The sequence below is a fragment of the Panicum hallii genome, chromosome 8 (genome assembly GCF_002211085.1).
Source record: "Panicum hallii strain FIL2 chromosome 8, PHallii_v3.1, whole genome shotgun sequence".
In the NCBI taxonomy this organism is placed as follows: Eukaryota; Viridiplantae; Streptophyta; class Magnoliopsida; order Poales; family Poaceae; genus Panicum; species Panicum hallii.
In genome coordinates, this window is record NC_038049.1 from 1,880,931 (window position 1) to 1,907,700 (window position 26,770).

Sequence of the window (26,770 nt, forward strand, 5' to 3'; positions counted from 1 at the left end):
TGGCGCGGCGGGTACCTACGGCTCAGCGAGTTCTCGCGCCCACTCACGTCGTACTGCACTACTGCTCGTCAGTGGCGGAGCACGCGATAAAATTAAGGTGCTGTGTTGCTAATGTAAAGAGGATAAAATTTACAACACAATCTAGATCAAACTAATATAAAAAATATACAATGAAAATGGAAAATACCTTATAAAGAGGTCATCGTGATCATTATCCATTTACATTATGCTATAACTCTTAAATCTGAAAAAAATATGAGTTAGGCAATTACATTTGTCTAGTGAAATCTATAAAAAAAGATTAAATTTGTGAAATAAAAAATACCTCTAGTTACGTCTAGGTCTAGGAGACCTAGGCAATTGCATTTGTCTAGTTTTCTTATTTTGAAATGCCTTTTTAATTTGTTGAAGATCAAGTCTTTTGAATATTTCTTTTTCTATGTAGCACACCATCAAATCATTCAACCATCCATCGGTCATCTTGTTGCGCAATTCAGTCTTAATAATTTTCATAGCCGAGAAGGCCTTTTCAACCGTTGCGGTTGCCACTGGTAACAACAATGCCAACTCAATGAGACGATAGACCAATGGAAACACAATATATCTCTCAAGTTGAACCATTATTTTTGATAGACTTGTAAGATCATAACAAGTCTTGAATTCTTCAACACTTCGCACATGAATAATGAAAGTTCTTAGTTGATATTTTATAATCTTGCGGTCATCAAAAGAGAAATCCTCATGATAGATATCTGCAATCCGAGCAAGCTTCTCCACATCAAACTTAGAGAATGAATTTCTTGGATCAAGGCAAGCAAAACACACAAGCAACTCTGAAGATAGCTCATTAAAGCGATGATCAAACTCTGTGATGATAGAATTTATAGCAGCATAGAAGGTATCCACACGATAAAAATATTCTTGAGTGATATTATTTCTCCCACCTTTCCTTTATCGGCCAAACCGTAGCACAGCATCACACATATTTGGTATTGGGATATCATTTGCAAGGCAAAATGCTTTGATTTCTTCCAACAATGGCTCCCAACCCTCACTTCTCAAATTAATCAAACGTGTTCTCACATCCACAACCAACGACATAGCTTGGACAACATTTTGATCCTTCCTCTGCAAGAGAAGAGAGAGCTCATTTGTGATACGGAGAATTTGCAACATCATCTTCATCATAAACACAAAGCTGAAACACTTCATTTTTCCAACAAAGCCACCTGCACCAGATGGATTGCGCTCATCTTGATGCATAATTTCTAAGACTTCTATTACTGAATCCCACATTGATTCAATACGAAGCAAAGTCTTATAATAAGATCCCCATCTTGTATCTCCGGGTCTTGACAATGTTGTTGCTTGTTGTTTGCCTCTCCCTGATGAAATTTCTCCAGTCTCCAACTTAGATAAGAGATTCAAACGATGCTTATGCAACAATAAATCTTTCCTTTTGCAAGAAGCACTAGTGCTATTCACAATCAATGTTACATACTCAAAGAAATCCTCAAGGGATGAGCAACATTTTGAGACAGCAACAACTACCAATTGCCATTGATGAGCAAAGCAATGGATATAGAAAGCATATGGGTTCTCATCTCGAATTAATTTTTGAAGACCATTAAATTCACCTCTCATATTAGAAGCACCATCATACCCCTGCCCTCGAAGTTTTGCAACAACTAATCCATGATCACTTAACATCTCAACTAATGCTTTCTTCAATGACTCTGATGTTGTGTCCTTCACATGCTTGATACCAAAAATCTTTCTATTACTTCTCCTTTTTTGTTGACAAATCTCACAACTATAGCCATTTGTTCTTTGACTGATATATCATGGGATTTATCAACAAGAACGGAGTATAGACAATCCCCCATTTCTTCTTTTATTGCCTATGTGACTGCTGCAGCACAATAGTTTGCAAGTTCTTTTTGAATCGTTCCAGAAATCATTTTGGCATTTTTCGGACACAACTCATCAAAAGCTTTTCTAACCTCCTCATTTCTTTGTTTGTACCAATCAAGAAATTCTAAAAAATTGCCCTTATTTAAGGAAGTGCTAGTCTCATAATGCCGCCGAAATGGTTCACCTTGCAATGCAAGATAACTTACAATACCTAAGGAAGCTTCCAACCGGGTCTCATATTTGACCAATGCATCTTGACTGTAACTTGATATTCTATGACTTACACTTGACCTTTGGTTACGAAAATCATGGAATGCTGTTGTTGCAATATTGTGTATGCTATTAGGCCCACCAACATATTTTGGAAATGCCGTGTACACATTCCTCCACTGTGAGAAGCCAACTTTTGTAAATGCATCATGACAAAACTTCTCCTCCATCCGATCATGTTTGAAAAGATAACAATAAAAGCAATAAGCCTTATTCTTCTCCAAACTATATTCCAACCAACTATAATTCCTAAACCATTATTTTTGAAAACTCCTCTTATCATGTGACTGTGGAAATATATGACCAATTGGTTGAGTTGGACCTTTAGCTATGAAAGCTCTTCTAACTTCATCTCTAATATTAGGTGCAAAATGATCAATCGGAATACGAAGTCCCAGATCAGAAATAATGTGATCCGGGTTGAATTCAGTTATACCTTCCACTTCTTCACCATTAATTTCTTCATCATTGCCTTGATCATGTGCATTTTCTTCGACATTATCCTCTTCAACATCAACATGTACATCCTCTTCAACTTGTGCAAGTGGAGGAGCAATGTTTTCTTCCACTTCTTCAGATTCGTGATAAACACCACTACCATGAGTGCTTGGTCCACTAGCATGGGTGCTTGGTCCACCTTGACTACTGCAAGTAAAATAACTGTAAATCCCTGTAATCAAACAACAATATGTATTAGCAAATCCAAAATCAAACTCATGGAATGGATCAATGGAATCAACAATTGCTATCAAATGGCAAATATACCTCTGGTTCTTTGCCCAATTCCCCTCCCCCTGCCCCTGCCCCTCCCCCTCCCCTGGTTCTGGTTGTTTCCGGACATGGGAACGGCCGAACGGGGGAAATGCCTGGCGCGTGGGCGCGTGGCGGCGTGCGGCCTGGCGGGTGGCGGCCTGGCGCGCGGCGGCGTGGGCGCGTGGCGTAGGGGCGGCGGTGGGCGTGGCGCCGGCCTGGCGCCACGCCACAGGCGGCGGCGGCCTGGCGCGTGGCCGCGTGGCGGCGTGAGCGCGTGGCGCAGGGGCGGCGGCGGCCTGGCGCACGGGTGGCGGCGGCCTGGCGCCCTGCGGCGTGCGGGCGAATGGGCGCACGGGCGACGGCGGCCTGGGCGGCTGGGCGCATGGCGGCGTGCGGGCGACGGGGCGGCGTGCGAGCAGGAGCGCTGCTAAGACCTAAGTGCTACCCTTCTTGGGCTGGGCCAAGGTATTGCCCAAGCAATACCGGGCCACATTGGGCCCTCCACCCATGTTGTTACCTGCGTTTCGGAGTCTGGGCTGAAATTTAGTTTGGTTGAGCCATGTTCTTGACTTGTTTATGGTGAATGGTGGCCCACATTGTGCTGTTGAGGTATGAATTGCAGTTGCTTGTTCTTTCTTGAATCACATTGCATTGGTATGTGTGGGAGATACCTTAGCTGCGATTGCTACTAGAAGGGGGGAGGACCAGCTTCTCATCTCCAAGCAATGTCCTCTACGTATTAAGTAGGTGTTGATCCGCAATTTCGCTTTTCTACTTGGGGAATTGGGAATTGGGACGAGTGGCTACTGCTTCCTGAGTTCTGGTTCCAGGATTGAATTTAGGTTAGTTAAGCTGTTGTTCTTGCCTTCTTTAAATTGAATATGAAGGACACATTGTGCCGTTGAAACCTTAATTGTGGATATCTTCACTCACACTGCATTTGTAATGTCGCTTGGAGGCACTTTGATTTTATTTTTGTGTGTCGTGGGGGACCATTCCTTGTGATTGTTATTAATTAATGGAAAATCATCAAATATCCAGTAGTGAGGTTTGGGTGGCAACTGTTTAGGTGCTTCCCCAGCATTCTAGCAACACACGGTTTAGGCTTGTGACTAGATTTGAGGATCAACCTTGATGGATTTTTGATGAATTAGGTTTTCTGCTTAGTTTAAAGTTCTTGCTCTGATTGTTCTTCACCTGCTCATGTGTGATCTTAGGGTTGGACATGCTCAACACCCAAGGAAGCTTGCGGCAGAATGTGACATATCCAATCCAACTGAACAAGATATCAATGAGTCCATAGCTGCATTTGCCACTAAAACGTCAGACGAGTTGGATGTCATAAAAGATGTGCTCCTGGTCCTTCCAAAGGCCCCTAGATCAATCTTTTGCTGCAATCAGAGCTTAGGTGGAGGTGACTCTGGTGGTGATGGGACAAACTCCAGCACATTGATTCACACTGAAAGAGGAACCACTGCATCTATTGAGGTGATCCCGCATGATATTAGCATTGAGCTTGCAAGATTTGGCTCCGTCAGATCAAGTCGGTGCAAAACAATATGGGAAAAGCAACCCCTGATTCTCCATGATGCTGACATTGTGCATGCTGCTAAGGCAATAAACTTTCAAGTGGATATGATGAAGAGGATTACTTCTATTCTGCAAAGTCATCCAGGGCCTGTGAAGTACTTCCGGGTTGATTCATCTGATATTAAAAATGGAATGGAGCAACTAGAAGAATGGTTTAACATATTGAGGAAGAAAGCAGTTGAGGAAGTAGTTATTGTGAACTCTAGTTGGCCCGATCGGATGATCGATTTTCCAATCAATGATCTTGATTGTGAAAGTCTAAGGCGGATCGGGATTTGCTTCTTTAGGATATCTGACACTGTCCTTAACTATGTTGAAAACCTCAGTGCAATAGATCTTTCCTGTTGCGCTATTACTTCTCAAGACTTGTACACACTAGTCAGTCAGAGCAAAAATCTGAAGGAACTGGACATTGGTCTTTATAAAGGTGCTGCAATCAGATTAAATTCCAAGAGCCTTGAAGTTCTTCTCATCTGGCATTCCACAGTTCAAAATATCTCTGTCCAAAAAGCTTTGAAACTGTGCAAAATCCTTGTTGCGGCACGGCGAAGAAATCATGTGTTGGTGTTTGGATTGATGGCGCCCATGTATTGACAGATGTGTGGCTGAATGTTTCAACACAATCAATCACGATCGACAATATCAGCATGCTGAAGGTAAGCAATCATTTTACTTGGTTTTTCTGCGCATGGTTGACGTTTATGTTTGATTTATCTGATTATGTTCTGTTTCATTGGCTGTAGGATGTCGCTCCTCTGCATAGTCTTAGAAGGCTTGTTTTGAATATATCCTTGCAAGTCAAAAAGGAAAGGTTCACAATTAAAAACCTAATGAAAAGTTGCACAGCGCTTAAGGAGTTAACTCTTTGGGTAAGTGCCCTAATATAATTGTCAATTTTATGTCTCGATCAATTTTACTGACCATGAACTATTTTTCAGAGGAATGATGCTACATCAGATGATGAAGGTGTTGATGCCATATTCGATGATTGGCCTACGGTGCTCAAGGACTTGTCCTGCTTGAAGCTGCACCTGGAAGTGTTCAACATAAAAAACTTCAAAGGTGGCGACATTGAAATTGCCATTGCTGCAGCTATCCTTGAGAATGGCTCATGTCTAAAACAATTTACCCTGGAAGCTGATGTGAGTTGTCACGATGATATTTTTGATCATGCTAAGATAGATCTGCAGAAGATTCATCAGGCTTCCGTCAGAGCTGTGGTGAACTACATGACTGGGCAGAGTGACTGCATCAATTTCTTTTTTGAGGAAGTCTAAAGAATATCTAGTGTTGTCGAGTCTGGTAAAGAAAGAAAAGAGATGTTGCCTTGCTTTACAAAGATGCTTCTGGAATCTGATATTGGTAGTCTTTGCCTGATTATCACTTTGCAAGGGCACTGACAGTTTTGATTTTTTTTTTCATAGTGATATCGTTTCATGATATCCATCTGTTCAGTCCACGGTGCTTGAAGTTTGTAATTCATCCGCTCTACCACTGTCAGATGTACGACATTACTGGCTGATTGAGGTTGTAGATTAACAGTATGAATGATATGATGTGTCCTCTGAATTTTGCTCGGACAGAATCATATTAAGTCCATAATGGCAATTTTCTGCTAAAACAATTTATAAATCCTTAGGTTTCAGGGTTGTGTTCATAATGTGACATGTTAGGTGGCCTTGTGTTGAGCTGATAACGTGTATGTATTGCAATTCCATTTTGAACAAGTAAATTGAAATTCAACGTACTTATCACTACTTTGTATGCCGTGCTTAATGTAAAGACGAACAATTCAATGCTTGATGAGTGTTGAGGATGATCTTTGTACCTGGATTCCTCATACGGCTCGCATCATAGTGTCTACATACCATAAACATCACTACAGGGAGATCTGGACAAGTTCTTCTTTTCTGATAAAGGAAGCTTTATTAATTTTCAAGCTCATTACATCGAGATGATCGGATGTCCTGAAGACACTCCGACAATGCTACTGATCCGTACTATTTCCAAGTGTTTATTCAGCTAATAATATAAATAATGGCAGACATGAACGAAGTACTCCGTAGCATAGATGCTGTTGCACGAGAAATAAAAATCGATCAGTCGATGACATGCTCATGGGTTGGGTCATCCTGTGTCTCCATCTTGCACGAGCAGCGTGCTGCCTGCTCATCCGACAGGCGTTGCTCCTCATCTGACGGCAGCGCGAATTGGCAGATGGGGCAGAGGCGGTTGATCTGCAGCCAGTCGAAGATGCAGAGCTGGTGGAAGGAGTGGGAGCACGGCATCATCCTGAACTTCTGGCGTGGCTCCATGTCCTCGAGGCAGATGGCGCAGCGATGCTCCCCCCTGATGAGGTCGCACCACCTCGGCATGTAGAGGCACAGGATGGCCATCTTGGAGGCCGGGACACCGTAGGATGGCCAGTTCAGGAACTCGTCGACCTCGCGCCAGTGCGCCTGTATCCGCGGCTCGACCTCGAGGAACCAGGCTTCCCATTGCTGTCGCTTTCTTGCCCTCACCTCTTCTTCCTCGGCCACCTCCAGCCGCCGTGCTCGTTTAAAGGGCAGCCCCATCCCGTCCCCGGCGGCGGCGGATCGGAGAAGGCAGACGATGGCCGCGGCGGCGGCGGATCAGAGAAGGCAGCTGATTGCTGGCGATGGAACGCGGGGTGACGACAAGACAATGGAGGGAGGGCGCGTTTATATGCAGAGGCCGGGGGAGGGATCGGAACGGAAGCACTGCGAAGGCGGCCGGAAGGAAAATCGAGTCCGCCACGAGCACGACTCCGATCCCCTACGCTACGCGCGGCACGGGCGATTCCGACTACTACTTGGCTCCGGCTCCGAAGCCCAACGCGACATACAGTCGACCTGCTTGCTGATTCCCTGTCACAGCTGTGGCTGTTCTTTCCATTTAACCTCTGCGTGAGATCATGATTGGTCAGGTCAGATAGCAAGTGAAACCCAGATGATTGGAAAACTTCTCGCTTCTGCACTGCAGGGTGATTATCACCACTGGCTTTAGTACATCAATATATAAAGCTTCAAGGGAATCGCAAAAGAAAGAAAGAAAAAAGATGAAGCTCCATGTGGTCATCCAGCACTCATCAGCAGCTCGTAAACTTGCACCTGTAGCATACAACTTCAATTTCTCACACTAACTCACTACCACTGTACTACTATCTACAAGCAGTATACCCCGCAATTCCTATTCCACACAGTTACTAGCAAAGGCAAAATTCTCATTAGCAGCATCAATACCGCAACCAGCTTACAAAACTTGCTTCTTTGCATAGGTATCACCACAAGAAGCACCATCACTACGCATGGCTTTCATTCCAAGCCGCCTTTCATTTTAATCTGATCCTTGTTCTCCTTTTTCGGTGTTTGTAAGCGCCATCCCCTTTTGTACTATCCACATAGGCAAGACTTTCACTCCTGCGAGACTTGAGTCAAATTTGGCACCATCAAGTTCCCCAGAAGAGTTTGGTAAAGGAATTTCAACCTGGAAAAGTGACAGTTAAATTAATCAAGGAAAACTCTTGTTAATATAAAGTAGTACTGACTAGCGCTAATATACTAGTTAGCCTGCGCATTTGCCATTGGTACATGATTGAGGTACAACATAAGTCCATTACATTGTTTAACAAAATAATGCTTCTTTTTTTTTAAAAAAAGTTGTTCATCTTGCAAAATGCTGGAAACCAGTCAGTAATTATTAGCTAGAGTTTTCTTGTCACCAACATTAAACTAAGTGCAGAAACCACAACATCTGAAACTGCGAAACTGAATTTCAGATATTGAGAGGCAACTCCAAATTCAAATAATTTCACATTACAAGTTCGTATTAGCCGCAAAGCAGCAGACCTTTGTCTTTGAAGCATGAACATAATGCTGAGGGAATCAACTACTAATATAATAGCTATGATCATAAGTATGAACAAGTAATTAGTAGCTTGCTATTAGATATACTTTAGAGTGGCTACATAAAACTGAGTGACAAGCACAAAAGTATCAACAGGTCGCAAATATCACCATAAACAGATAGGTCTAAATGCGGTGGTCACAACAATAATCAATAGGTGTAGCTTGCATGACACCTGGACATAACACAAAATACATACACTAATACTAAGAGAAATAAAAGATAATTGCTAGCAAGTCCAAAAATTGGGGGTACTGCTCATATGATGCCCAAACCCATCAGTACAAGTAGCATAGTACCAGAAGTGGAACATTACAACATTAACTTTAAACTTGCATGTTGCCACACTAATTTACATTGTATTCTATTGTAACCCAGAAACTAATGAAAACAGGACATAATGTAAATTGAATTTCCTGACATTATAACAAATTATACAGGCGAAGTACAAACTATAGAAAGTCTTGGAAAGCAAGAGTCATAGTAAATGGATATAATTTCATATCTTTTAACATTCCTTGAATATCCTAAAATCTGTCTATGCATATACGTGTTTCCTAAATTATTGAACTTAATGTTGTATATATAACAATAGGATTTTACCTTGGTCTTGTTGCTTGATGAATCAGCTACAAATTCGATCATATTTGTTTGCAGCCATTGTTCTACAGTCCTAAAGTCTAGGTGAGACACATCATTCAATATATTGAGCTGCAATTCAATTGGTTTCCATTCTTCCTAAATTCATACAGGTTTGAACAATATTAGAAAATACACCTATCAAACTGATGGAAGAACACATTTAACAAAACCATCAGCAAGTTCATTAGCATTTTGCATTTTACAGGCAAACAAAGTCCAAAAATTGGCAGTGAACATAATCTTCCAATGCTTCCATGCAACATAGAACACTGTATATATTTTGACCCAAGCACTGCAGCCTTAATCACTTATTGTTGCCAGAACTAAAACTACACGACACTTGGTTTGAAAATTAAGCACATGATCAGAAATACGTGTAAATTATTACATATAAGACATTTGTAAACCAATACAATACTGTTGTGTGGATGACATTTTCTATATGTACGTCAAGGCCAACTTTTCCGTTCATCTTTCTTGCTGATGCTGAAACAAAACATGCTAATGACTATGATGTATGATGATAAAACATGGCATGCAGCTTTAAGTAGCATGATATAGGTCCTATAACATAACTTTTAATTTGCTCAGGTATCTTTGTAACATAATTATTCCGAGAAGGTTTAAGCATCTTATTAAATTTTTTTAAAAAAATAAAAAGAGTGGGAAGCACAAACTGTTTTTCCCCCACAAAAGGTAGCAACTCATACACAAATAAAGCAACCCTACGCAGCACTTATTTGCTTACCTGATGCCTATCTAAAGAATAAGCAATATCCCTAATTATAAGCTGTACTATGAACAAACCTTCAAACTCTTTATTAGCATATTTGCAGACTTTGCACGGCTTTCCCTTCTTGAAGTGTAATCTCCACTTTGTGCAACTAATTCTCCTTTGCAACTTTCACAGCGAAAAGTGTTGCCAGTGTTGCTTATAAGATGAACAGCATCAAGTGCTGAGTAACTGCAGGCCAACACATAATGATAGTTTAATGTCTCAATTTGTATTAGGTGAGAACAAAAGGCAAAGTTTTTTTTTTCTTTCTGAAATGGGGATACGCCTATTCCATTTATAACAGAACAGGATAACTGTTCTGGTTACAAGCATCATAGCTAACAGCTAACATGTAACGAGTAGAGGGAGAGGATAGGTGAACAAGCAGTCAAGCATTGCAAGTCCATTTTTCACAGCAGGATCAATAAAGTTCTACCAGAAGGGAGAAATAAAAGGAAAGTGAAAGTGCAAAATAACAAATGCCCCAAAAGCAAATTCGGTACCTTCTTTTACAAATACAACACATGTAATCCTCAATCATTGTGCTACAATCCGGTTTCTCTTTGAATGATTCCTTCATGCGATCAAGCTGATATCTGGTGACATCGACTACCTGTATTCCATAACGGGGCATGCCTATTGTCAACAGGACTGCATAAGCTTTCTACATAGAAAGACCAGATAAATTTATATTTGCAGACCATATACAGGTTTCCATTATTATTGACTAAATATTATTATTAATATTGCACATTCATATTGCCATTGAATGAACCTCATCTCTCTGGTTTATCTTGTACAGAAGCTTGTGCCTATAAGCGAGCATTCCATTCATGCTTCCTACAAATTCTGTATTGCAAAGTTAGATTTGTGATAAATAACCCGTGAGTAGTCCAAGCAGCAGTAGGCGCCTGCAAGCATATTGAAAGTACCATTTTCCTTCTTTGCTACAGCATCAATTGTCTTCACTTGTGCTCTCTGCAGTGACAGATATAACATCAACACTATGAAAATGCAAGCATTGATGAAGCAAAGACAGCTCCATTGAAGTAAAGACTACTATCTAAACTCCACTTTCTAGTAGGACCACAACCCATAGGAGAGGTAAAACCGACATGAATTTTGACAAAGCTAAAAGACTAGACCAAAATAGCAATTAAATTGATGAGCACGTCTTCCTGATGTCAGCAACGACAGTTCTGAAAATTTATATATTTTCTTAAGCATGAGGGAAATACCTTTACCAATTCTCTTTTCAGTAACTTCTCTTTTTCTAGAAATTGTAGAAGCACAATCATATTTTTCTGTTTGGTGTTCAACATCTTTGCCAGCTCATTTTCTTTGACCCATGCAAATCTGAAATGAAAGAAGCCAAAATAAATGCACAGATCAACACAAAATCTGAAAACAGAATGACATATGTTGTCACGGGACAGGGTCTCATAATGACATATGCTGTTGTTTCACATTTCCCCTCAGAAAAAATCATCCCATCCAACATACAGAGCCGTATTCTATAATATCTAGCCAAGTCATACTAACAGCAATTGTTATAACATCTAAAGCTACTCGATGGCTTAGCCACGTCATCTGAAAACCACAGCCAACCGATCTTATTGTCACAGCCCGACCATCTGTTAGTCCATTCTCATCGTCCACTCCCTCATGACTCAGGCCATCTCCGCACAGCAGATGACAACGTGACAGTCTAATCGTCAGTCAAGACACACAATTATATCTGCCCAATATCCACTAAGCCTTATTCATTGGCAGCCAGTGTATCAGACACCATTCATCCATTGCCAGCCACTGTAACAGAGGCCTTACCGGGTCAGATTGTCGAGGATGGTGACAGCCAAGCCGCAGTTATCATCATCCCCGTCCGTGATGACCACCCCGTCCCTGATGACCACATCATTGTAGAAACACCTCCCCAGCAACCGCACGAGGCTACAACTTGTAGAATATTTTGGTTAGAGTTTCCACAACATGATTTAGGAATTGAATTAGAGGAAATGCGAAATTACTGTGCAAAAGGCTGGGTGGCGTCCATATCAGCGGTGGACAGAGGCTGCGGGAAAGCTCCGCCTTCTCCAGCTTGGGCGACGGCAGAGGCCGCGGTGGGCGCCGTGTACCCTTTGCTGCTTTGCTTCGGCATTGTTTCAAAGTGGCCTAATATAGAAAATCACTTTCTTTCAACAGTCAACCACTGTTTTATACAGTACTACTCACGGATGTACAATGCCAAACTCTAGGATAGGATAACACAAAACTGTTGTTAGAATACTTCTGAAAGGCAACTATTTTGCTTGTGGCAACAAAGCCATCCACCAAGACAAAATGGAAACAGACCATAGATAAAAGCATTCTATGTTTTAGACAAGACACTACAATTACAAAAAGAAGCAGTTACCTATGTTGCACCGATTCCGACACGGGGATTCGCTGTTTTCCCAAAAATAGCGACACGACGATACGACAACAGATATAATCACCACACAGCAAATTGTTGAAGTAGCAAACATACATACAGCAAATAGAAAAGAAAAGGGACGGAAAAGAAAAATTGAGAAGGGAATGGAATGGCCCAGCCCAACATAAGCCTGATGCAGGGCAGGGAGATGCGGGGGGGAGGGGGAATCACCTGATGCGAAGGAGGAGGTGGCCGCAGGAGCACCAGCGGAGAAGATGCGAAGGAGGAGGTGGCCGCAGGAACACCAGCGGAGGAGAAGCTGCTGGTGTCGTCGAAGGAGAAGACCGGCAGGCCGCGGCGGCGGCACTCTCCCGCTCGACCGCGCGGAGTCGAGCGGAGGGAGATGAGGGATTGGGGGGGGGGGGGTGCTGCGGGCCTGCGGGGCCTCCGATCAATCTGGTGGAAGATGGTTAGAGTGGCATCGTTGTTCTACCCATATATTTCTATTCATATATTGGCACTGCTTACATTGTTATTCTTATATGCTTGCCATCGGAATTTATCTGCTTACGTTGTTGTTCTGATCATTGTTTTCTCTGTCTGAGATCATTGAAAAGAATCATATGGTTGAAATTATCAAGGCTTGTGCTGTGGGTTTAGTTCTCCTGTACACATCATTTCTGAACTTTTGCAGGATGCCAAAATACATCTCACAATCGTATTCCACTGAATTAACTGACAGCAATATGGAAAATTATCAACATATCATCTTTGTTCTGCACAGATAGATAATGAAGCATTACAAAGAAAACTAAGACACATTAGGCATAAATTAATTCTTTGAACAAAATATCGTTAGAAAATAGTAAAAGAATGGTTACTTCAACAATAAAAAACTATCTACATCCTTTCATGACATAATTAAAGTCATGCTACCTCTAATTGCGCAATGGAATGTTTGAAAATGTAAATCTACAAGACAAGGGGAAATTGTTGCGCTATTTAAGTGTTTTTTTATCTACAACAAAATGTCAACGATGTCACCTACAAAAATATTACTACAGTGTGGTAAAAAAAATCCACCAAAGAATTGTTAATCTTTTCAGCTAAATGTTTCCCTATTTCGTCAATTAACTAGTTTTGTACATCATCTGCGAAAGCCTTAAAAATAAAATCCCTGAATCTCTTGCAGTATTGCTTCGGGTCAACGGCCGATATGGAGTTGGGATCATATTGCATGGATTAGTAAGCATGCTCGAGCTTCTTACTAATATCATAATCTTGTAGGATGTCAATGATTCCAAAGAATAACACGACATCCAGGAATTCGCCTGTGGGCTCACCAAGGAACGGAGATTCACTATCAGGATTCTTCGCGACGTTCTCCACCCTTGAGGGCATGCCAATTCCTAGTTTTAATGGTGTTTTCCTGCATAAATCACGAGTGGTATATATGTTAGTCCCGAGAGGTCAATATCAGGGTGAATGTGATGCTTAAAGTCGATGTAGTAAGCAAGCTATGTTGAAATTAAATAGAGAGGAACTGTCATGTGCTACTTCTCTTGACAATTAAGGCTTCTCAGTTGGAAATTGAAAGGACCGGTGTGATATGTTAGATACTTCTTATCTCTTCACCATAAACAATATATTGTGTATGCTGAGGTGGAAAATCTCATCATATTTTTATTTAGGTCTGAATCATGTCGAATTATATTTTACTGGTACCAGTCCGATACAACCATTCTTTCGTCTGACAATAATTAACTAGGGGTCAAAATATGTCCAACGTAAATTGTGTTTGATGATTTGTGTTTTTAAGCTACCTATTTTTGTCAGAGTCTTCAGCGGTAGTATTAGACGTTCCGTCATCAGTATTGCTGCTGTCTGTAACCATAAAAGAGAGTTTTCAGTCTCCTAACTACAAATATATCTACAACACTTTTGCAACCGCAACTATGTGAAAGAATGTATCATGCATGTGGCTTATCTTTGTCTCTATCCTTGAAGTGAATACCAACCAAAAGACTATAATCCATGATCCTCTCCAGCTCCAGTAGTTCACAATCTTTGTCCAATTGCCTGTAAAGAGATACAAATCATTAGAGCAAGGTCATCAGTACTGTGCTTTGCGCAAAAAAAGGAGAATAGTTTAGTTTCCTAATTCAGCTATGCTTTAAAAACATTTTTATCAAGAACTTCTTATTCGACAGATTGGCACATCCAAACACACTTTTAAGAAATTAATTTTACTAAAACGTACTAATTGGAGAAAGGGAAACATCCTATACAATTTTGCAAATGGAATGTATACCTGCAGAATTCTTGAAACCAAGTTCCTTCCAGACGGAAAATGAAATTAAGATCAAGATCCTTCAACGTGGTATGCTCACTAATTTGATCAATGGGTTTGTCTGTCATGCGACCATGTGAAGATCCTTTCAAATCAGAGCGCCTATAGATTGCATAGTTGGAGCAGAAAAGATTTCCCATTATAACAAACCGGACCTGTATTTCATGGTTACAAAATATATATTGAACGACTCTCATGTATCAAATTTAAATTTGTGAATATAGCATTCTAACCTTCTTCTGAATAGCTCCGGTAAGTTTAACACAGTGCAGACCAAAGAATTTAGTTAGTAGAGTATGTTCAAAAGCATGGACACGTTTATAATAGGCTGGAAGCATCCTAAGCAGTACCTGTTCACATAGAAAACATAAATTCAATATAGTAATAACTTAAAAGTTAATCTAAGGTTTGAGTGGGTTAATTAACTTACTTTAACTTCTGATTTCTTCATTGTTTTGATCATGTACTTGTCATCATTTGAGAGGTAAAAGAAACTTCCGCTTTTCCCCGGTGATGAAAGTTCCCTGAGTGCCTCATTCCCGCAAATGGAGAGCATGTAATCAGCGGGGTCGACATCAAAGAGCTTGCGCAAAGTCCTACATTGAAGTCCCCGGTGATGAATTAGGTTTTCTGCTTAGTTTAAAGTTCTTGCTCTGATTGTTCTTCACCTGCTCATGTGTGATCTTAGGGTTGGACATGCTCAAAACCCAAGGAAACTTGCGGCAGAATGTCACATATCCAATCCAACTGAACAAGATATCAATGAGTCCATAGCTGCATTTGCCACTAAAACGTCAGATGAGTTGGATGTCATAAAAGATGTGCTCCTGGTCCTTCCAAAGGCCCCTAGATCAATCTTTTGCTGCAATCAGAGCTCAGGTGGAGGTGACTCTGGTGGTGATGGGACAAACTCCAGCACATTGATTCACACTGAAAGAGGAACCACTGCATCTGTTGAGGTGATCCCGCATGATATTAGCATTGAGCTTGCAAGATTTGGCTCCGTCAGATCAAGTCGGTGCAAAACAATATGGGAAAAGGAACCCCTAACATTGTGCATGCTGCTAAGGCAATAAACTTTCAAGTGGATATGATGAAGAGGATTACTTCTATTCTGCAAAGTCATCCAGGGCCTGTGAAGTACTTCCGGGTTGACTCATCTGATATTAAAAATGGAATGGAGCAACTAGAAGAATGGTTTAACATATTGAGGAAGAAAGCAGTTGAGGAAGTAGTTATTGTGAACTCTAGCTGGCCCGATCAGATGATCGATTTTCCAATCAATGATCTTGATTGTGAAAGTCTAAGGCGGATCAGGATATGCTTCTTTAGGATATCTGACACTGTCCTTAACTATGTTGAAAACCTCAGTGCAATAGATCTTTCCTGTTGCGCTATTACTTCTCAAGACTTGTACGCACTAGTCAGTCAGAGCAAAAATCTGAAGGAACTAGACATTGGTCTTTATAAAGGTGCTGCAATCAGATTAAATTCCAAGAGCCTTGAAGTTCTTCTTATCTGGCATTCTACAGTTCAAAATGTCTCTGTCCAAAAAGCTTTGAAACTGCGCAAAATCCTTGTTGCGGCACGGGCGAAGAAATCATGTGTTGGTGTTTGGATTGATGGCGCCCATGTATTGACTGATGTGTGGCTGAATGTTTCAACACAATCAATCACGATCAACAATATCAGCATGCTGAAGGTAAGCAATCATTTTACTTGGTTTTTCTGCGCATGGTTGACGTTTATGTTTGATTTATCTGATTATGTTCTGTTTCATTGGCTGTAGGATGTCGCTCCTCTGCATAGTCTTAGAAGGCTTGTTTTGAATATATCCTTGCAAGTCGAAAAGGAAAGGTTCACATTAATAAACCTAATGAAAAGTTGCACAGCGCTTAAGGAGTTAACTCTTTGGGTAAGTGCCCTAATATAATTGTCAATTTTATGTCTCGATCAATTTTATTGACCATGAACTATTTTTCAGAGAAATGATGCTACATGATGAAGGTGTTGATACCATATTCGATGATTGGCCTACGGTGCTCAAGGACTTGTCCTGCTTGAAGCTGCACCTGGAAGTGTTCAACATAAAAAACTGCAAAGGTGGCGACATTGAAATTGCCATTGCTGCAGCTATCCTTGAGAATGGCTCATGTCTAAAACAACATACCCTGGAAGCTGATGTGAGTTGTCACGATGATGTTTTTGATCATGCTAAGATAGATCTGCAGAAGATTCATCAGGCTTCCGTCAGAGCTGTGGTGAACTACATGACTGGGCAGAGTGACTGCAGCAATTTCTTTTTTGAGGAAGTCTAAAGAATATCTAGTGTTGTCGAGTCTGGTAAAGAAAGAAAAGAGATGTTGCCTTGCTTTACAAAGATGCTTCTGGAATCTGACTTTGGTAGTCTTTGCCTGATTATCACTTTGCAAGGGCACTGACAGTTTTGATTTTTTTTCATAGTGATATCATTTCATGATATCCATCTGTTCAGTCCACGGTGCTTGAAGTTTGTAATTCATCCGCTCTACCACTATTAGATGTACGATATTACTGGCTGATTGAGGTTGTAGATTAACAGTATGAATGATATGATGTGTCCTCTGAATTTTGCATGACTCCTGGACAGAACACAAAATACATACGCTAATACTAAGAGAAATATAAGATAATTGCTAGCAAGTCCAAAAACTGGGGGTACTGCTCATATGATGCCCAAACCCATCAGTACAAGTAGCATAGTACCAGAAGTGGAACATTACAACATTAACTTTAAACTTGCATGTTGCCACACTAATTTACATTGTATTCTATTGTAACCCAGAAACTAATGAAAACAGGACATAATGTAAATTGAATTTCCTGACATTATAAAAAATTATACAGGCGAAGTACAAACTATAGAAAGTCTTGGAAAGCAAGAGTCATAGTAAATGGATATAATTTCATATCTTTTAACATTCCTTGAATACCCTGAAATCTGTCTATGCATAGACGTGTTTCCTAAATTATTGAACTTAATGTTGTATATATAACAATAGGATTTTACCTTGGTCTTGTTGCTTGATGAATCAGCTACAAATTCAATCATATTTGTTTGCAGCCATTGTTCTACAGTCCTAAAGTCTGGGTGAGACACATCATTCAATATATTGAGCTGCAATTTGTTGGAAATTCAGGCAGCAAATGAGGAGCTCTCTAAAGTAGGAGTTAGGAAAACTGAGCTTACTTTACATTGGAGGGGTACATGTCCTTTTATAGGACCCTCTAAGGCGGTTGCTACAGTAACCGCCCTGCTACAGTGTTGTTTTACAGCTAGGGGACAGCTTGCTAGCTGTAAACAGCAGGCCAAAACCAATTTGAACCCCTACTCCTAAATACCTAGAAGGATAAAAATCCTCTACTTTCCTTAGCCACTAAGGAACCTAATAGAATCTAAAAACTTGTGAACGTACAAGGTTTACAACTATCATTCTCTCCCTAAACCTTGTATGGTTAATTTACTTGACGTATCCCAATCTTGTCTGAAACTTGACCCTTCCCAGTGGCTTTGTGAGTATGTCACCCAGCTGCTCAGCTGTTCTAATAAACTTGACCTCTATTTGCCCTGTCTCTGCATATTCTCTAACCACATGAAACTTCACATCAATGTGCTTACTCCTATCATTCAGCACAGGATTTTTTATAAGGGAGATAGCAGACTTGTTGTCAATCCTCAGTAATGGCCTTCCCACTTTAGTACCTAAGATGTCAGCTTGTATCCTTGCCAACCACACAGCTTGACAAGCTGCATTAGCAGCAGCTATGTATTCAGCTTCACAGCTTGAGTTTGCCACTACCTTTTGCTTCACCGACTGCCATGACACGGCCCCATCACCCAAGAAGAAGATTATCCCAGATGTGCTTTTTCTATCCTCCACATCTCCCGCATAGTCACTATCACTGAAACCAGTTAGAAGTGGTTCAGTCCCTCTTCCTCTTGCATAGAACAGCCCAATATCCTGAGTACCAGCCACATATCTCAGAATTTGTTTTACTGCACTCCAATGCTTCTCATGAGGCTCCTCCATAAACCTACTTACATATCCCACAACAAAAGCAATATCTGGCCTAGTATGGACCAAATATCTGAGGCTTCCCACAGCACTTCTGTATTTGGTAGCATCAACTAGGGGACTTGTACATTTCTTGCTTAGCTTCAGCCTTGTCACCATGGGAGTCTGACATGAGTTGCAGCCTGACATCCCTGTCTTCTCCAAAATTTTCCCTGCATAAGCCTTTTGACACAATGAAATGCCCTGTTCCTGCTGCTTCACTTCTATACCCAGGTAGTAGTGCAGTAAGCCAAGATCACTCATTTTGAACCTGAGTGTCATCTCCTCCTTGAACTGCTGAATGATCTTGCTGCTAGTCCCTGTAATGACAAGGTCATCAACATATACTCCCACTACTAACCTGTCAGCACCATCACCCTTGCAGTAGATAGCATGTTCAGATGGACTCTTCTTAAAATCCAAAGCAATCAGATTTTCATCCAGCTTCATGTTTCAGGTTCTAGGAGCTTGATGTAAACCATACAAAGCTTTATGCAGCCTATATACCTTGTGCTGATTGTTGACATCCCAAAAATCTGGTGGTTGTTCTACATACACCTCCTCCTTCAAATCCCCATTCAAGAAGGTAGATTTTACATCCATGTGGTGGACTTCCCAACGTTGATGAGCAGCCAACGCAATTAGCAGTCTAATAGCTTCCATTCTTGCAACAGGGGCAAAAACTTCATCAAAATCAACACCCTCCCTCTGAGCATATCCCTTGACCACTAGCCTTGCTTTGTGCCTTACTATTGTTCCCTGCTCATCCCTTTTTACTTTGAACACCCATTTCAATCCAATTGCCTTGCGCCCAACCGGCAAACTGGTCAATGTCCAAGTATTGTTCTCCTCAATGGTTGTCAGCTCCTCAACCATTGCATTTTTCCAGCACTCATGCTTCAGAGCTTCTGTCAGAGACATAGGTTCCTCAGCACTAACTGCCAGGAGCTCCACATCCTCTAGAAATCGCTAAGCATAACCCGGTGGATTTGCTGGCCCAAGCAAGTTATCAACAGTTCGGAAACGGAGAGGTGTGTCACCGGTATGTTCATCATCCAACTGCTCTTCATCTATAACACCAGGAGGTGACACAAATTGAGCAGGTGACACAACAGCAGCAGGGGAATTTGGTGCTGCCGGTGGTGTCCCAAATTCTGCTGGTGGTATACCTTGATCCGGCTGTGGTGTACCCTGCTCCGCTTCCTGCTCTGCACCTCCAGCTGCGCCCTGCACCACTGGTTCCTCTCTTCTTCCAATTTCTTTGTATTCCCTGTTCCTCTCCACTGGGTACAGAATGGTAAAGATGCCACTTCCATCACTACTGCCACCAGCTTCCTTTTCCCTTGTTTCTGCCCAATCCCACTGGACTCCTTCATCAAATACAGCGTCCCGAGTGATGACCACTCGACCGGAGATAGGATCATAAGCACGATAGGCCTTAGAACCCTTCTCATACCCGATGAACACCATCCGCCTCCCCCTGTCCTCTAATTTCTTCAGATTCGGCCTAGTGTTCCTCACTGAAAGATATCTAGGCCCCTAAGTGGGTTTTGGTGATAAATGACAAAGCACATGTATATTTAATCGCGTTATTAAGCATGTGTGCAGGTGCTAATGGTGACTAAGCAAAGCTTTTAGAGAAGCGTGATCCCTCAAAAAGGATATGAAAAGCGGCATCCTCAAGTGCTCTTAAGGACTAGATTTTATTTTTGAAATTGAGTATAGGAACGCCGTACTATCAAGGGGAACTTTGATCCACTAGTGTAGACATGGTAGTTGTGCTCAAAAGAACCCACAAAAATCATAAGAAACCATCTCAACACTCAGAAAGAGACTTAAATTTGAAATTCAGTGTCTAACCCGGAGTGTCCGGGTCTCAGTCCGGAATGTCCGGACAGAATGTCCGGAGTATCCGGACGTATACCCGGAGTGTCCGGGTTACTGTTTCCGGTCTGCAAATCAGGTTTGGTCCGGAGTCTCCGGACCCGTATGTCCGGAGTATCCGGACATATACCCGGAGTTTCCGGGTACCGCTCTCCCAACGGCTAGTTTCTGGGAGAGGGGGTATAAATACCCCCATACCCCCTCTCACTCTCTCTCTCTTGCTCATTTTCGACCAGAACTGCAGAAAACCAAAAGAGAGCCCTCTCACTCCCCATTTGCTCCATTCTTGAGTGATTTTCTTTGGGGTTTGAAGTGAGATTGTTGCAAGAGCTACGATTGTGCAAGTAAGCCTTGATTTCATCTCTTGAGCACATCAATCCAAGTCTAGCCCGTGGATTCTAGTTTATTACTCTTGGAGCTCCAAGCTCCTAGACGGCTAGGCGTCGCTTGTGATTGCGTTGATTGATTTGTGAGCATCACAGCTGGTTTGTAATCTTCATTCCTCTCTGAGGAATTCATAGTAAGTGACCCTAGGGTTTGAGCGTTGGTCTCACCCTTGGGAGAGGAGCATAGGAGTTCTTGAGCACCGTCTCTTGAATTCTTCCTCAACGGAGACGTAGCTCCTTTGGGAGTGAACTTCGGGAAACAAATTCTGTGTCTCTCTCGCAATTTTAGTACACATTTGTATTTGTTTGCTTGTGAGACTAACCTTTTAGGGTTTGAGGGCGATCTATCATTGTATAGGTCTCAGGAGTAAGACAACTGATGAGAAACACCTCAGAGGTACCACTAGTCCCTCTAAATTTACTGGATTTAATTTACAGCATCTTTATCTATGATTAGTATCACTTTATTTCATATCCGGATAGTCCGGACATTATCTCCGGAAACTCCGGATACTATATCCGGAGTATCCGGACATATATCCGGAATATCCGGACACTTGTGTTACTAACCGTGCTCGAAGTGTTTTTAAGTTGCAGATTAGCCTATTCATCCCCCCCCCCTCTAGGCATCTTGAGGTCATTTCACTCACATACACCACACATCCGAAAGTCCGCAGGTGATGAACTGCAGGCTTCTTCCCACACCACGCCTCATAAGGTGTCATCCCCTCAACACCCTTCGTCGGCGCTCTGTTCAACAAATACCGCCGTTGCAACTGCTTCTCCCCACAGCCACCCCGGCAAATTCTTTGCCTTCAGCAAACTTCGAGTAGTCGCCACTACTGTCGCATTCCGGCGTTCCACAACACCGTTCTGCTGCGGCGAGTATGGCGCTGTCAGTTGCCTTTGCATCCCGACCTCCGCACAGAACTCCATGAATTCAACAGAGGTGAATTCTCCTCCCCTGTCTGTGCGCAACATCCTCAATTTTCTCCTTGTTTCTGCCTCGGCTGCAAGCTTGAATTGCTTAACCGAATCTGCTGCATGGTCCTTTGAGCGCAGAATCGACACACACATGAAACTGCTCCTATCATCAACCATCAACAGAAAATACTTACTGCCACCTGCAGTTGGAGGAGAGATTGGCCCGCACAAATCACCATGGACCAGATCAAGCACCTCCTCTGCCCTAAATTCTGCCTCCTGTGGAAAAGACAGCCGCCGCTGCTTCCCCGCCATGCACCCTTCACAAAGCTGGTTCACATGAGATAGCAATGGAAGCTCGCGCACCATTCCACGGCGCGCCAATGTCCTCAAGGCCTGAAAATTCAGGTGTCCGAACCTTGCATGCCACCTCCATGCCTCATCTTCTGTGCACGACGCCAAGCACACCGGCTGTGTGACAGGAATGTCCAGCACAAACAACCGATTTCCCTTGCGAGGCGCATGCGCCAGCAGCACGCTACTCGGATCCCACACCTTCATCACTCCATCCTTGATCACAACCTCATGTCCAGTCTCATCCAACTGACCCACGCTCACAATGTTTGTAGTGAGACGTGGTATGTAGTACACATTAGACAGGATCTTGTGTTCACCAGTTTTGCAGACAAAGAGAATAGTGCCACATCCTTCAATCTTCGCTGTAGAGCTGTCACCAAAGTGGACAGAACCGACCACATTCATGTCAAGTTCAGCAAATGCTGCACGAGAACCAGACATGTGGTTCGTCGCCCCGGTGTCCAGCACCCAGCTCCTCACATCTCGTACACCACCTTCATCCAGCTGGGCAAACACCTTCTCTTCTCTCAACTGGACATCCCTTACAACCTCCTCTTCAGCGGCAGTCACCATCAGTAGCGCCTCTTCCTCCTCCTGGACAAGATTCGCCGCTGCCGCCGCTTCCTTCTCTTTCTCCCTTCTACGGCACTCCCTCGCCCAGTGCCCTTTCTTGCCACAGCGGTTGCAAACGTCGTCCGGTTTTGGACCGAACTTGTTGCTAGGTTCGCCCTTCCCCTTGTGCGACCTTGCGTGGCTGTCGCCTCGGCCTCGACCTCCCCCGCGACCTCTTCCTCTGCTGCTGCCACCATGCCCACCACTGCTGGAGCTACCACGCGCTTCTTGGTTATTTAGACGCACCCGCCACTCTTCCTCCGTGAGGAGGAGGCGGCCGGCATCATCTCTCACTGGCGCCGACTTCTTCCTTTGCTCCACAGCACGTAGTCGACCAGTGGCTTCTTCAATGGAGATCTTACTCAGATCAAGTAACGTCTCGATAGAGATCGCCACCTGCTCCAAGCTCTCCGGCACCGAATGCAACAGCCGCTTCACAACTTCCTTCTCCGTCACCATATCACCTAGAGATCGCAGCTGGTGTGCTAACGTGTTGAGCCTGAGTGAGAACTCCTCAACACTCTCCCCAGGCTTGAAACGGAGATTACTGAACTCCCTCCTCAGCTGCTCCGCATTAGCCTCCTTTACCCGCTCAACACCAACACGCACTTCCCTAATCGCCTCCCATGCCTCCTTGGTTGTTTCTTTAGTTGCCAGCCCGGTGTGCATGTCTTGCGGCACCACTCGAAGCAATGCCGCCAAAGCAGCCCGATCATCCTGGTATTCCCCCTCACCGGTCTCGATGATCTCCCATAGCCCCGCTGCCTGCAGGTTAACCTTCATCACCAAGGACCACTCCGTGTAATTGGTCCGGGTCAACATGGGGTAGACCACTGCTGCTGCTGTTCTTTCCACAACCCTCTCCAGAATCACCTCGCGGCCACCCATGGTGCGGCCTCGATGGCGACGTGCTGGTGGAGACAGCGATACCCTTCGATCACGCCGTGGAGACGGCGTTCGCCCAGCATGCTGTTGCCTTCCGGGAGCTGATGCAGCAGCCATGGATCAGCCCAACGTGGCTCTGATACCAAGTGTTGGAAATTCAGGCAGCAAATGAGGAGCTCTCTAAAGAAGGAGTTAGGAAAACTGAGCTTACTTTACATTGGAGGGGTACATGTCCTTTTATAGGACCCTCTAAGGCGGTTGCTACAGTAACCGCCTGCTACAGTGCTGTTTTACAGCTAGGGGACAGCTTGCTAGCTGTAAACAGCAGGCCAAAACCAATTTGAACCCCTACTCCTAAATACCTAGAAGGATAAAAATCATCTACTTTCCTTAGCCACTAAGGAACATAATAGAATCTAAAAACTTGTGAACATACAAGGTTTACAACTAACACAATTCAATTGGTTTCCATTCTTCCTCAATTCATACAGGATTGAACAAAATTAGAAAATACACCTATCAAACTGATGGAAGAACACATTTAACAAAACCATCAGCAAGTTCATTAGCATTTTGCATTTTACAGGCAAACAAATTCCAAAAATTGGCAGTGAACATAATCTTCCAGTGCTTCCATGCAACATAGAACACTGTATATATTTTGACCCAAGCACTGCAGCCTTAATCACTTATTGGTTCCAGAACTAAAACTACACGACACTTGGTTTGAAAATTAAGCACATGATCAGAAATCCGTGTAAATTATTACATATAAGACATTTGTAAACCAATACAATACTGTTGTGTGGATGACATTTTCTATATGTACGTCAAGGCCAACTTTTCCATTCATCTTTCTTGCTGACGCTGAAACAAAACATGCTAATGACTATGATGTATGATGATAAAACATGGCATGCAGCTTTAAGTAGCATGATATAGGTCCTATAACATAACTTTTAATTTGCTCAGGTATCTTTGTAACATAATTATTCCGAGAAGGTTTAAGCATCTTATTAAGTTTTTTTAAAAAAATAAAAAGAGTGGGAAGCACAAACTGTTTTTCCCCCACAAAAGGTAGCAACTCATACACAAATAAAGCAACCCTACGCAGCACTTATTTGCTTACCTGATGCCTATCTAAAGAATAAGCAATATCCCTAATTATAAGCTGTACTATGAACAAACCTTCAAACTCTTTATTAGCATATTTGCAGACTTTGCACGGCTTTCCCTTCTTGAAGTGTAATCTCCACTTTGTGCAACTAATTCTCCTTTGCAACTTTCACAGCGAAAAGTGTTGCCAGTGTTGCTTATAAGATGAACAGCATCAAGTGCTGAGTAAATGCAGGCCAACACATAATGATAGTTTAATGTCTCAATTTGTATTAGGTGAGAACAAAAGGCAAAGTTTTTTTTCTTTCTGAAATGGGGATACGCCTATTCCATTTATAACAGAACAGGATAACTGTTCTCGTTACAAGCATCATAGCTAACAGCTAACATGTAACGAGTAGAGGGAGAGGATAGGTGAACAAGCAGTCAAGCATTGCAAGTCCATTTTTCACAGCAGGATCAATAAAGTTCTACCAGAAGGGAGAAATAAAAGGAAAGTGAAAGTGCAAAATAACAAATGCCCCAAAAGCAAATTCGGTACCTTCTTTTACAAATACAACACATGTAATCCTCAATCATTGTGCTACAATCCGGTTTCTCGTTGAATGATTCCTTCATGCGATCAAGCTGATATCTGGTAACATCGACTACCTGTATTCCATAACGGGGCATGCCTATTGTCAACAGGACTGCATAAGCTTTCTACATAGAAAGACCAGATAAATTTATATTTGCAGACCATATACAGGTTTCCATTATTATTGACTAAATATTATTATTAATATTGCACATTCATATTGCCATTGAATGAACCTCATCTCTCTGGTTTATCTTGTACAGAAGCTTGTGCCTATAAGCGAGCATTCCATTCATGCTTCCTACAAATTATGTATTGCAAAGTCAGATTTGTGATAAATAACCCGTGAGTAGTCCAAGCAGCAGTAGGCGCCTGCAAGCATATTGAAAGTACCATTTTCCTTCTTTGCTACAGCATCAATTGTCTTCACTTGTGCTCTCTGCAGTGACAGATATAACATCAACGCTATGAAAATGCAAGCATTGATGAAGCAAAGACAGCTCCATTGAAGTAAAGACTACTATCTAAACTCCACTTTCTAGTAGGACCACAACCCATAGGAGAGGTAAAACCGACATGAATTTTGACAAAGCTAAAAGACTAGACCAAAATAACAATTAAATTGATGAGCACGTCTTCCTGAAGTCAGCAACGACAGTTCTGAAAATTTATATATTTTCTTAAGCACGAGGGAAATACCTTTACCAATTCTCTTTTCAGTAACTTCTCTTTTTCTAGAAATTGTAGAAGCAAAATCATATTTTTCCGTTTGATGTTCAACATCTTTGCCAGCTCATTTTCTTTGACCCATGCAAATATGAAATGAAAGAAGCCAAAATAAATGCACAGGTCAACACAAAATCTGAAAACAGAATGACATATGTTGTCAGGGGACAGGGTCTCATAATGACATATGCTGTTGTTTCACATTTCCCCTCAGAAAAAATCATCCCATCCAACATACAGGGCCGTATTCTATAATATCTAGCCAAGTCATACTAACAGCAATTGTTATAACATCTAAAGCTACTCGATGGCTTAGCCATGTCATCTGAAAACCACAGCCAACCGATCTTATTGTCACAGCCCGACCATCTGTTAGTCCATTCTCATCATCCACTCCCTCATGACTCAGGCCATCTCCGCATCACAGGACAGCGGATGACAACGTGACAACCTAATCGTCAGTCAAGACAAACAATTGCATCTGCCCATCTCCCTCTGCCTGTTCTCCTTCCCCCGCACAAAGGAACAGCTGCTGTAAATTCCCATCATTAGTCCCCTATCCTGAAACCAATATC

General features: G+C 42.4%; 4 protein-coding genes and 1 pseudogene across 5 annotated transcripts; 1 reads left to right on the forward strand and 4 right to left on the reverse strand.

Moving 5' to 3' along the window:
* Nucleotides 1-6,626: 6,626 nt before the first annotated feature.
* LOC112902569 (E3 ubiquitin-protein ligase RING1-like) lies at nt 6,627-7,103 on the reverse strand. Its single transcript, XM_025971686.1, has one exon. It carries the CDS (start codon nt 7,101-7,103, stop codon nt 6,627-6,629), a length of 477 nt encoding a protein of 158 aa, XP_025827471.1.
* Nucleotides 7,104-9,319: 2,216 nt separating this feature from the next.
* Nucleotides 9,320-12,689, reverse strand: LOC112903415 (general transcription factor IIE subunit 1-like). Its single transcript, XM_025972676.1, has 8 exons — nt 12,516-12,689; nt 11,899-12,043; nt 11,699-11,821; nt 11,110-11,227; nt 10,754-10,849; nt 10,375-10,484; nt 9,904-10,060; nt 9,320-9,582 (listed from the first exon to the last, which is right to left on the reverse strand). The coding sequence occupies exons 2-8, from the start codon at nt 12,027-12,029 to the stop codon at nt 9,565-9,567; spliced, it is 753 nt and encodes a 250-aa protein (XP_025828461.1). The 5' UTR covers nt 12,030-12,043; nt 12,516-12,689; the 3' UTR covers nt 9,320-9,564.
* Nucleotides 12,690-13,418: 729 nt separating this feature from the next.
* Nucleotides 13,419-15,226, reverse strand: LOC112902571 (annotated as a pseudogene).
* Nucleotides 15,227-15,724: 498 nt separating this feature from the next.
* Nucleotides 15,725-16,567, forward strand: LOC112902572. The gene has a single exon (XM_025971693.1). The coding sequence runs from the start codon at nt 15,725-15,727 to the stop codon at nt 16,421-16,423; it is 699 nt and encodes a 232-aa protein (XP_025827478.1). The 3' UTR covers nt 16,424-16,567.
* Nucleotides 16,568-17,314: 747 nt separating this feature from the next.
* Nucleotides 17,315-26,461, reverse strand: LOC112903416 (general transcription factor IIE subunit 1-like). Of its 2 annotated transcripts, XM_025972677.1 has the most exons (6): nt 26,169-26,461; nt 25,813-25,908; nt 25,434-25,543; nt 24,965-25,121; nt 24,234-24,253; nt 17,315-17,798 (listed from the first exon to the last, which is right to left on the reverse strand). In XM_025972677.1, the coding sequence occupies exons 1-6, from the start codon at nt 26,250-26,252 to the stop codon at nt 17,513-17,515; spliced, it is 753 nt and encodes a 250-aa protein (XP_025828462.1). In that variant the 5' UTR covers nt 26,253-26,461; the 3' UTR covers nt 17,315-17,512. The 2 variants fall into 2 exon arrangements, with proteins under 2 accessions (XP_025828462.1, XP_025828463.1); XM_025972678.1 differs by lacking the exons at nt 17,315-17,798; nt 24,234-24,253 and having other exon boundaries at nt 24,544-25,121.
* Between the last annotated feature and the right edge of the window lie 309 nt (nt 26,462-26,770).